The sequence below is a fragment of the Anopheles stephensi genome, chromosome 3 (genome assembly GCF_013141755.1).
Source record: "Anopheles stephensi strain Indian chromosome 3, UCI_ANSTEP_V1.0, whole genome shotgun sequence".
Lineage (NCBI taxonomy): Eukaryota > Metazoa > Arthropoda > Insecta > Diptera > Culicidae > Anopheles > Anopheles stephensi.
This window is the reverse complement of record NC_050203.1, coordinates 79,025,497-79,037,278: the sequence shown is the minus strand read 5'-3', so window position 1 is coordinate 79,037,278 and position 11,782 is coordinate 79,025,497. Positions and strand designations below refer to the sequence as shown.

Here is an 11,782-nt window from a genome sequence, read left to right as displayed (position 1 = left end):
TGTATGCAATAGAATTTCTTAACTGCAATTTTACTGGCATAGAGCCCCTTCAAAGCACCTGGATAGGAAAACATTCAAGCAATGTCAGAATACCTCATAACCTAAAAGAAAGAATACTAATATTGTTGGTTGCATACTTTTAGGCGTATAGGTTCATACAAAGTCTATGAGATTATCGTTTAAAATTGGAGTGTTACCCGTGATGATAAGGATCACGTAACAAACATCATTATTCTTTGCTGCTCTTCTTAAATGGTAGTAGTTTTATACTTTTTTAAAATCTGCCTTTAATACATAGGAAATATAATCCAGAAGCATTCATTCAGTGGAATCGTTGTCATTTGAATAATTTATTGGCAAACCGTTTAGTCTACTGTTTTTCCGCCCGTGTCCGAATCATTATTTACCCGAAACGTTTTATGCTGTTTACACAGATTTTGTTTCCCCCCGAACCGGATGATCCATTCTTTCGTTCCCTCGGGATTTGGCAATACTTTTTCCTGTGCCGTTTTAAGTAGATGTTTGCAGCCCTTATTGCAGCTGCTACCAGACACAACCGGTGAGATCGTGTCCAGCAGCAGGAGCTGCCCATAAAAACTTCTGCACACTTCGATTTCGGGTGGTATCGTAATGGGGCGAAAGACAGCAGCGATAGTCCGATTGGAGCAATCGAGATCGAATCCGAAATGTCAGCACTTGCTGCTGCTACTGCTGCCAGTACCGGAGTGCTGGCAGTGTTGTATAAAATCAGTGTTTTATTGGTTTTGTATTGGAGTTTTGTTCGTCTGGCTGGATCGGTCTCTAAATGCTGGGCAACTGTAATAAAAGCGAGTTTTGTTTTCACTTTTTATTTATCAATCATTTGATGGCTTGCACGGTGTGGTGCTTTGGGAAGGATGTTACGTTCCGGTTAGGATTCGTACCGTGGGAGGGTGTTTCGTTTTATTATCCTCCCACTCAATAGCTGTAGACTGCGAGCGTGGGGAGAATTGAGCTTGGCTTAAGTAGTGGCCCCCGGGGAGGGGGGAAGAAGATTGTTCCGTTAAACCGGCTTAATAAGTCGTGAAAACTCCGTCCCGAAATCGGGTGAGGATTTTCAGCCCATCGGCTTTCCGCCCACCAAACAAGCAGCTCTACTTTCAGACGCGTCCTAATCGCTCGATAAAGCGACGACGAGAGCAAGTTTTTATACCAGCCATACCGCCATATGGGTCGACGGAGCAGCTTGGTAAAATCCTTCCCTCGAAGTTTTTCGGGAATTGCTGGGTTGGGAAATAGAAAGGAAAGGGAGAAGAAGAAAAAAAACGGTTGGTTGTCCCCCACACTAAACGCTATAAAAGACAGCGGTAGAAATAAATCAAAATGTAATAAAATACGCAATTTACGCTAGACTACTGTCAGCTGCGATTCGCGTAAATCACACCCCGATGGTAGGAAAGTTTTTGATCCCCCCACATCGCGTTAGTGCTACGCTACCCCGTGCCTTGCCTGTGTTGTCACTTGCACACCGGACTGGCAAAAGCTTACAGCAGGGATGAGTGTTATGATGCTGTTAATTAATTTAGGAACTTTCACCTTCCGTGGAGCAGATGCTGCCGTGTTAGCCTCCGGGGATGGTCAAACGATTTTTTTTTGCTGTTGAGTGGGGTGTTACTGTCTTTGGGGAGGATTTGAGGGTGTGAAAAAAGAAAGTGGGTGTGACAGGACAGACAACATTAAGCGTCGAACCGGCTTCGTTCGGTTTTGTTAGTAATTTATCATCGTTTATTAATTTTAAGTTGGTGTAAAACCGTGTGAAAAAGATGTGCTTGACGTTTGTTGTAGGAAGATATTAAAGAAAAGAGTTCGATTAAGACGCGGTGTAAGATGATTTATGCTTGATAAAGGTTTGATTTTCATCCCGAACTAAGTTCAATGCCACAATTAAATTATATAATAAAAATTATTCTACACGCCTGAAGGTATGCAATATGACATTCACAGGTAGCTTCTGCATTGCTGTCAATACTTTCGGGAACTATTTTTATTGTATTTTTATGCGTTTGTTATAGTTCGGGAGTTTCATGAAAAAATATTATCGAACTCAAATTTTGAAATCGTTTTAAAATTGTTTTCAACGCCCAAAACTATGCAATATGCAAGACACAATATGATGTTTTTCTTTGAGATCGCTCTATGAACAATTTTATTGGCAATTTAGTGTGTTTAAGCATTTTTGAGTAAACATACAATTTTATAAATTATTCCTTACATATTTTATAATCTTAAGTGAGAAAAAAAGCATTCAACTTCTTTTTCGCTGAAAAGTAATGTGAAGTCTTCATTAGCATTCCAGTGCAATATATCTTTCTGCTTGATGGCTAAATAAATTAACAAACTCCCTGAGGAGCCAAAATCTTTGCAAAAAAAAAACAGGTCAAAAAGAAAACTTTTCAGCGTTAAAGCATAAATTTTATTATTCTTAATCACTTGCACAATAAAGTATAGATAGAGATCCTAACAACCCCACTCCACTAAAGCTTTCCCGCATCTGGTAAAAGCGCGAGCAATAATCGTAATAGACAAAAAAAGAAAGTTTTCATTTTCACTCGAATGCAAATGTGTTCCTTTGGTGTGGGACGAATGCGCTAGAAAAAAAAACAACAGAAAAACACCTTGACGAAGGTAAAGCGAACGTTACAGGCCGTTCTTTTTTGTCTTCCCAAACGAAGGGCAAAAAAGCAAAAATTAAGTGGCTATTACGGTGTTTAAAGGAATGATAATGTTTGATAAGTGTAATGCCCGACATGGGACAGAAGACGAGTAAGTATCGGTGGGCGGATTTTTTTTTTCGTTCTCCACCCAGCCATCTCAACTTATCCCTTGCCGGTCGGATATTGCTGGACATTTCGGGTTCAGGATGCTCCATTGCTTTTTCGCCCCCTATCTTGCCCCTCTCAAAATGACGCACCGAGAAGGGACTGGAGCTGGTATAAATATTATTTGCATAAAATTGAAATGAAAATATTAATAAAAAGCGTACATTCGCTGCTGGCACGTAATTGTTTCTGATAGACGCGCAACGGCCAAAAGCCGGCTGGACACGTCCTGTACCATTGCTGCTGGACGATGATGTAGAAAGTTTTAGCAGAATAATAATAAAACTGTGTGAGAGCAACGAAAAAAAAAACACCACTTGCCTTCCTTTAAGGCACAGTCTAACAATTGGCTGGGCGGGAAGATACGGTTGCCCCACGGTAGCTTTTACGAGGCTCATCATCATAAAAAAGCATTCATTTATGCGCACCATCGAGCAGGAAGAAGTTGGCTTCACTCTTGAGCTCCACCCCGTGAGGGTTTGTGCAGCAAACCCGACAGCGTGAGCGTTCTTGCGACATGATGGGAACAATTGTTATTAACGACCGTTGTTTACACTTCTATGAATCTCAAAGGTGCCACTTAAAGAGTCGACAGCCCACACTCTTCGGATGCTCTCGAGGTTGTGGTGCGGGGCTGTGTAGAAGGGCAGCAGGTGGTGGAGAAGAAGGTAAATCTTGGCCCACATTCCGTTACAATTCTTTCCGTTTTGCGTGCAAATGATACAGTGCGGGTGGAAAGCGACGCGCGGTGTATACGGTGAAAGGTGACAATGCACGAACGAAAGTGGGCGAAATAATGCTCATGAAAAGTACATCCCATAGAACCCACTTAGCTGCAAGTGTTGCCATTAGTGAGATTGTTCAACGGGTGTAGCGTGGGTTTTGCAGCTTTCTGTGTGCTTCTGTCGAAGGTGAACCACGCCTGAAGGGTATGCAATTCGGAAGGAAAAAATGTAGGTTGTTTAGAGCAACTTTAAGGAGAAGAATTAGAATGTTAAGCAGGAGGATAGAAAAATATATGTCAGAAAGCTGATCTTTAAATTGAAATCCATTGCAATATACCAGAAGCTGAAGTACGGCTCTAGAAGAAAGATTGAATAAAACGCCTAAAGTTATGCCATTGGAGGACATTGCAGGATTCTTGAATTATTTTTACGATATAAATTGTTAATTGCTAGTTGATTATAAAAGTAAAAAATTGCTATAACATTGATTAGCTGTTTTGTATAAAGAAATAAAGATAAACTTATACGCCTGAAAGTATGCAATTAGAAAACATATTTGTTTTTGGAGCAATGTTTGGTAGGATTACTAAAACATGGTTTAAAAGTGGAATTCCAAAATTAAAATCCAATGTAATAGCAACCATCAGCTGCAATAAATCAAGGCTTTTTTGTACGTTCGGGCAACATTCCAGCCCCAAACTACACAAGCCAAGGATTTACTCGTTTCGCCTATAAAACCGCTTGTTCCAAATAGCTCATAGGAGTGAGCGCCGTACAGCTGCACTTATCTGCAATATTCACGAGTAGCAGCAGCTAACCACCGTAGTGCGACTTACACCGTTGCATATTCATCACTGCACTTGAGCGACCGTGTTTGCACTTCCGTCCCGTAGCAGTGAGCGTAAGAAGCAGCATCGGCGCTGTTCAGGTGAGAAAATAATAAACAAATATAGTATACCCGGGGCTGGGGATCACCTGACGGGTGATGGGATTTCCCCAGGTTGTGGTGGCCTGATTCTAGACACACACAAACGCAATCACCGTGACACGCAAGCGGTGGGAAGATTTATTCTGAGAGTGAAGCTGCAGTCCTCCTGGCCGTTATCCTTAAGCTACACCCGGTGGAATGTTGTTGCATTACGGCTAAGAGTACACGCTGGTAGAGCAAACAGGAGAATGTTTCTTCCCCCAAAAACCACATCCAGATAAACCGGAGTTTCGGAGTATTCGGGACTTGGCAATGGAGATGGAACTGCTTGTGGTTAAGCTTTCTGTATTTATAATGCAAAAACGTGAACGTTTGCTATAAATTTTACAGCTCCAAAACTTCGCTTTGACAGTTGGCTGCGGAAAGCGTAAAAGGTTTAGAATGCGTAGTTCGAGTGTTAAGCACAACGGCTCAGGAGGAACATGGAAAGGTATTAAAAGCGGCCGAGTTCCGTGTAGCCGTGCCGTGGATAATAAAATATTCAATGCACGGCGCAGATACGTACTTCAAATATGGTTCTAGTAAAGTAACCATTGAAGCTGTGATACCGCATCAAACAACACTCTGCGTAGCATATGTTCACCGAGACAAAATGGAGAGCTCCAGGCAGTAAGACTCTTTGTGGGGATGCCTGCAAGTGACGTAAAACAATCCACAATTATGTTATCCACTTTCGACTTTCTTGCGGGCGTCCAAATCATAATCAAACAAATTGAATCAGAAAGTTTCGTTCGCTTTCTTTTGCTGGGTGTTGATCAGCTTACTGGAGAAGGATAAACACCGGAAGCCATTGGTCTGTCCATCACAATTATATCAATCATCCGGATGGCGTTGTTGGTTCGTTTTGCCGTCCTGTACCTTTGCTTGTTTGCAGCTTGAAGAGCAGGAAAAACTAAACTCCTATAGCAGCATTTCTTTGAATTGCATAGCTTTAGGCGTTACGAATAAAATAGCCTCGATGTATGCAATCCACACAGCAAAATTGGATGCTTTAGAGGATTTCCCTCCATTTTGTGTGTAATTTTTTGAAGAATCGTTTTCTCGAATGTCATCAATTGAATTCGTTTCCTTTCATCCTTTTCATGATGTATGAAATTTCAGCTTTTTTTCTATCCAAACTCATGGGAGGATTGAAGCGCTCAGTGTTGTTGCGATCCACCACACTTTGTCTCAACTACTTCGCATCGCAGAAGCACAGGAAATACACAATATTTTCATTCAATCAACCATCCATTCATCCTTTCCCGGGTCCGATCCGCAGCTGTGGTTAGCAATCGGTGGAAAAAGAGCTAGAAAGTGAGTGGAAAAAAAATCTCCAGCCTCTAGTTTTTCCCGCCGTGCATGCTTTTGATGACTTTCCGTCGTACGGCCTTACCAGGGATTGGAGTGAAACGTGCTTCTGTCGGTCTGGGGGAAAAAATGTATCCAACTGCCAACGGAACCACTATCACGATGGTATAGTTTTGTTTGATATTGGTTGGCTTTCGCCAGTGTCCGCGTTGGCGTTGTACGAGCTCTATATAGGACTGAGGCAAAAAAGAGCGAGACAAACAAGTAGTGCCTGTGGTCGAAAGGAAAAAGTTGATAAATTTAATTTATGAAACCATTGCTGTGCCATCACCAGGCAGGCTGTTACTGTACAACGTGCGCAACATGAAGTGGCGTAGAGAGTTTTTGTGGTTATGTTTTTCAACTTTTTCTTGTATCATTCACGGCTCGGCATCACTCAATCGTGCTGACGTGGGAATAGTGGGGGTTTCAGATTGATTAATTAAATTAGAATATTCCGAGCAGGTAAGGTACGTTGATGAGCTACCCACTGCAGAGCAGACCACCACCAGCAGAAGGCAAAAAGCTCGTTAGTGAAAGGCCAATCAGGTCAGCCCGGTGAGGACTTCTTTTCAACGGCGGCCAAGATTAGACGACGACGCGGACAAGTTTGTTAATGAAGTATGCCCCGAGTTAATTTCTTTTGGCGAGCTTCACCGGTATGCCACCCTCGGACCGGATGACAAGATCGGCCTTGTAGCGTACTTGATCGATGGATTCGCCGGGCAGGATGCGGTAGCTGGCAAGCAGCTTCATGATGGTAACTTTCATCTCCAGCAGCGCATACTTCTGGCCGATACAGTTCCTCGAGCCAGCACTGAAGGGAACGTAATCGTACGGTGCTCGTTTGATTTGATTGTCGTCCGAAAAACGCTCCGGGATGAACTTTTCCGGCTCGGGAAACACTTCCGGGTTGCGGTGAAGGGCGAAGATGTTGAGCGAGACGGTTGTTCCGGCGGGAATTGTGGTGCCATCTAGGAGGGAGGAAACATTACGTGATCAACAAGACTACCGATATCCAGATTCGCAAAGAAAGTCTTACTTAGTTCCGTGTCCTCGAGAAGTTTACGTCCAATGAACGGGACCGGAGGCACAAAGCGCAATGACTCTTTTATCACCATGTCAAGATACTTTAGCTCATGCAGGAGAGAGTTGGTAAGAAATACCGATCCAGCCGAATCGCCCAACACTGTCACGATCTCTTCGTACAGCCTCTGTTGAATGTTCTGATGTTTGGCAAGCTGTAGAATTATGAACGATATCCCGGATGTCGTCGTATCGTGTCCTTCGAACATGAACGTATCAACCTCCTCCCGAATGTCGGCCGTACTGAGCGGGCGTCCATCGATCTTCACCTTCAACAACTGATCGAGGAACGTATCGCGATGCTTTGAGAAATCATCCTCCACCTTGTGCACTTTGCTCTCCTGAGCCAACTGCTTTCTTCGCGTATCAATCACGGAGTTGGTGAAATCATGCAACTGCTTGATAACTCTACCCTGATCCCGTGCATAGGAGTACAGCACAAACAGGGCAGGGAACTGGCTCAGTACGCTAAAGATGCGTCGAAAAACGTACTCGGACACCTTCTTCACGCCCCGCGCGTACTCGTTGTTAGGATCTTCCTGAGCGTTAATGTGAACGCCCATCGACGTTGCTGAAAGGAGTTAGATAAGGGTTAGTCACTGAAAAGCGATGGAATCGGTCGGCAGGTACCAACCACAAATGCTATCCAGCGCGTAGAGCGTGATGTAATCGTAGATATTGAACTCTTTCTGGTTTACGTGTCGTTCGAGCTTGGTGACGAGTGTGTCCGCCTCCTTGTTGAACACATCCATAAATTGGTCGAGAATTTTAAAGTGGAACGAAGGGGTGATGATCTTTCGCCGTTGGAACCACTTCTCACCGAAGGACAGAAGCAGCCCGGTACCGAGCCAAGGTTCGAGAAAGTCGTACTGGTAGGACTTTTTCGTAGTTTTCGTCAGCAGTATCTTCTCTATATTTCGAGCAGAAGAGATTTGCAGCTCCATCTCGTTGAATGCTCCGATGAAGCACACATCCTTGCCGTACACACGATGGCAATCGTTAATGATGTCAAATATTTCTAACGAGAAACAAAGATAAGATCTTCAAATTGTTCTCCATGTATCCCCAAAGAAACACAACCTACCTGGCATGGATTTGTCCTTAAACATAGAGGTGCAACCTAGAAAATATTCCGGCTGTGGTCCCTTAAAGTACTGCAACACCTTAAGCACTTCTTGCCGCTTTCGATGGTAGCTAAGCAGCAAGTAAGAAAGATACACCACAACAATCGCCACCAGAACAAACATCTTGCTGCCGAAGACTGAACTCTCGCTTATCGAACGTTTTATCCGCCACTAGTGCTAGGGGCAGGTCGCGTTTGATATTTATACACCGTACGCCTTATCGTGCCTGTTGGATTAGTTCATTCCTTATCATAAAAATACTGTGAAGGTATGGCCGTCTGCTGTCTGTTGCAAGGTAGGAAAGTAAATGTCACGATAAGCAAAAAAGATGTCTTGCAATGGATGATTTTTTGGATACAGACAGTAGATTTAGCCATGAATTTGCAATATTGCACTCAGGTGATCCCATTAGTAATTTCTATTTAAATCTTGCAATGAGTCACAGGAAGTTTGAAGGTGAGGCGAGCATTTTATATCACTTCAATGGAGGTTCGAGGTCAAACGTCAAAGTGACAGATTGTTTCAGGGAAAGCGCTAGGCTAATGTCAAATCGCTTATAAGAAAATAAAGATTTTTTAAAAGTATGTTTACGATTAAGTTTATCAATAGGAAATCCTCAATGTGACAGTTTTGACATGACCCGAAAATAAAGATATTATTAGCAATGACCTCCAAACAGCTGTATTATGAAACGTTTCGAATAAAAAGAGCTGTAAAGGGCTGTTACGTGAGTTTCTTGTTCTAACAAAAAACAAAAACTCGAACATCAGAAAACCTCTTATCCCTTGTCGTTAACGCAAACAAAACCATACCGGGATAAGAAATCGTTCCGGTGCTCGACCTACCAATGGCATGGACGACCTGCTTTTGATTGGAATCTGGCGCGAGCACTTTGACCCCCGAGCTCGAGCGAGATCGAGATTTGCCGACTGTGACCGGAACGTGACAAACCAAATCCTAACGTAATCCTTTTTGTCTTTCGCAAAAACCATCGAAACATCGGACTCCAGGACTCGCAAAACAAAGCAAAAAATCGTCGCTATAAGGCGGTATCTGCTACTTTTGGGCGTTGCGGCGAAGCTTACGATTTAGTCCTTTGGACATCCTCAAATCGGACGACTTGAAGGGACGGCTCGTGGACCACTCGAGATAACGATAGGATCTGTCCGGTACTCGGTTCACCCATTCGTACCGGGCACGGAATGATGTTGCAAAACTGTCCAGATTTAGACAACGTAGCATCGTGTAACATGCTGCCTAAAAGAGGATGAGTGGGACTTGGCAGGAGCAAAAAATGGCCAACAAGAAAATAAAAACGCAACAACAGCTCAGCAACTTAACGATGCTTGTTTTTAATGTGATTTCGTTAGGATTTTATTTCTGTACCATTCAGTAAACGCCTCGCCGGTGACACAAAACACTTCTCTGCACGTTGACTGGAATGGTCTTGTTTGGCGGCGTGCGTCGTAATTCGCATGTGTACACCCGAACCGAGTGGAAGATCGGTTTACGCCGTTGTTTACCACAGTCATTTCCGTAGAATTACCTTAGAAACACTTTTAATTCACGGCACTCCGGCAGCACTCCGGGGCAGCGCTTCAGTCAATGTTTAACAAGGGGACACGAGCAGGGCGAGGATTGTCCACGCAATAAAAGCATCTTCAGCCCCATTCACCTAACCAAACACAGGTCCCATCTTTATCGGGCGGTATGTATCGGAAATGGTTAAACGTTTCATTACGCTGTGAATGGGAACGTCGCCGTGTTGTTTTAGCTTTCGCCACCGACGTGCGAGAAGATGGGATTTTTCCCAACTGTCGCCTGCTCGTCGTGAACGTAGGGATGATTCGCTGGCGAATCCGAGCGAAACCGGAAGTCGGTGCGCGTGTAGCGTAAATCTGAGCTGCTGTGGGATTAGCTGTGGCGACCGATGCCGAGAGACCGGTGCCTTTTAATTGTGCTGCTGAAAGCATAAATAAAGGCTAAAGATAAGGTGGAGGAATCTATTTTAATTTTATAGCTTTCGACTGTCGGCATGTGACAGACAGGGATGGGGACAGGGCACGTTATGTTCTACATTGCTAATGGTAGCAATAGCCGTTAAGGATGGTGAGTAGAATAGAATTGTCGCGCTAGAGGCTGGAAGGAAGTGTTTTATAGCACACTACTAAACAGATGTCCACTAAGCGCTAATGTGTGTGATGATGGCTCTGGAAGGAATAAAGTAGAGCAGAATTTTTCTGCAGGGTAATGTTTGTAGCTTGCAATAGAGAATAGAAAAAGCTGGAAAACCGGTTTTAAAGGGTAAAAATAATTTATAATTTATTAAAAACAATGAACAACCCACAAAAAGGAAAAAAGTTGGATTAGATAAGTAAATTGCATACATTTAGGCGAATCGCATGATGAAAGTTGCATTGAAGAAAGAATGAAATACACACTAAAATGGTGTTAGTGAAACCTTATGAAAACAAATAGGCCTAATAGCAAAAAGTTTGCGTCTGAAGATATGCAATTTGAATTTCTTGTAATTTAAGATGTTTAGTTGAATAGGTAAACATAATCGTAACGCTACACCAGACTCTAAGCATTCTTATTTCAGTACAAGAACTCAATGTCCACCATCCCGTATTGTGCTTCTTCGTTTTCCTAACGACTGAATGCTTACTCAAACACTACCGTCCACATTAATCCAATCATACTTCGAAGGGAAAACAAAACAACATGTCTCCATGTTGGCCGGGGTGCGAGAATAAACATGCTCCAATCTCGGCTCGGACCCAATAAAAACACCAGCACACACACACGCACACGATAAGAAAGAGCACAATAGAGTGGACCTATTATCGTAATCACATTCTTTCCGGTAATCTAATTTCAATCGAGATCAATCTTGATGACATGACTCACAACCCAGCGAGGACAAAGCGAGAGAAAAAAAGGGCTGAGGCTAAATGTTGAATCTGTAAGCAATCCGTATGTGTTTGTGTGTGTGAGTGTCAATCGGTCGCATCTCTATTGGTGAGTGTTGGAGGGTTTTTGGGTTCGATTTCTTCGACAGTGCCATCATTTATCTTTCATGACTAGCCTCGGATGCGGAATCGATTCCAATGGTATCGATTCCTTCGAGAGGGCAGAGGACAGGGAAAGGCTGGCAGAGGGAAGGCAGGGTAGACAATTCCGAGTCAAGTCGTGTAGCAGCTGTGCCAATAAGAAAAGCGTAGCGGAAAAACGGAAGCTATTGGCAAAAATAAGAGAGAGAGAGAGGGAGAAACTTTCTCTTAATTACTATCCTCGCCACATTGATCACACAACTAATGTGAGTGAAATAACGTTTGCGAAATTAGATCCTATTTGATTATACGGCACCGGGGAAAAAGCTTTCCGTGACAGGAAGCACTGCGACAGGAGCTTTAATTGCTTTCGTGAAGGGGAAAAAAAGATTGGCTTTCTCTCCGCCCGTTTGTCGATGGGAGTATGCGCCATCGATCCTGACGTCGAGCTGAGCAGGTTTATGGAAATGGAGTGCTTTGGGAAGAAAATTAGTGCAGTGTTTTGAGCAGAAATTAAAGTCTAGAATTTATCCTGAAATATGCGAACGTGAAGCGAATAAAGCAATTGTACCAGCTTCTCCAGGTTCATGCAGCATCCGCATACTACAAGCAACGTAAG

The 11,782-nt window shown here is 43.3% G+C and overlaps 1 protein-coding gene across 1 annotated transcript; it reads right to left on the bottom strand.

The window, feature by feature from the left end:
* Nucleotides 1-6,129: 6,129 nt before the first annotated feature.
* Nucleotides 6,130-8,565, bottom strand: LOC118514702 (cytochrome P450 4d1-like). The gene is made up of 4 exons (XM_036061767.1): nt 8,071-8,565; nt 7,621-8,004; nt 6,943-7,557; nt 6,130-6,874 (listed from the first exon to the last, which is right to left on the bottom strand). Exons 1-4 carry the CDS (start codon nt 8,231-8,233, stop codon nt 6,534-6,536), a joined length of 1,503 nt encoding a protein of 500 aa, XP_035917660.1. The 5' UTR covers nt 8,234-8,565; the 3' UTR covers nt 6,130-6,533.
* Between the last annotated feature and the right edge of the window lie 3,217 nt (nt 8,566-11,782).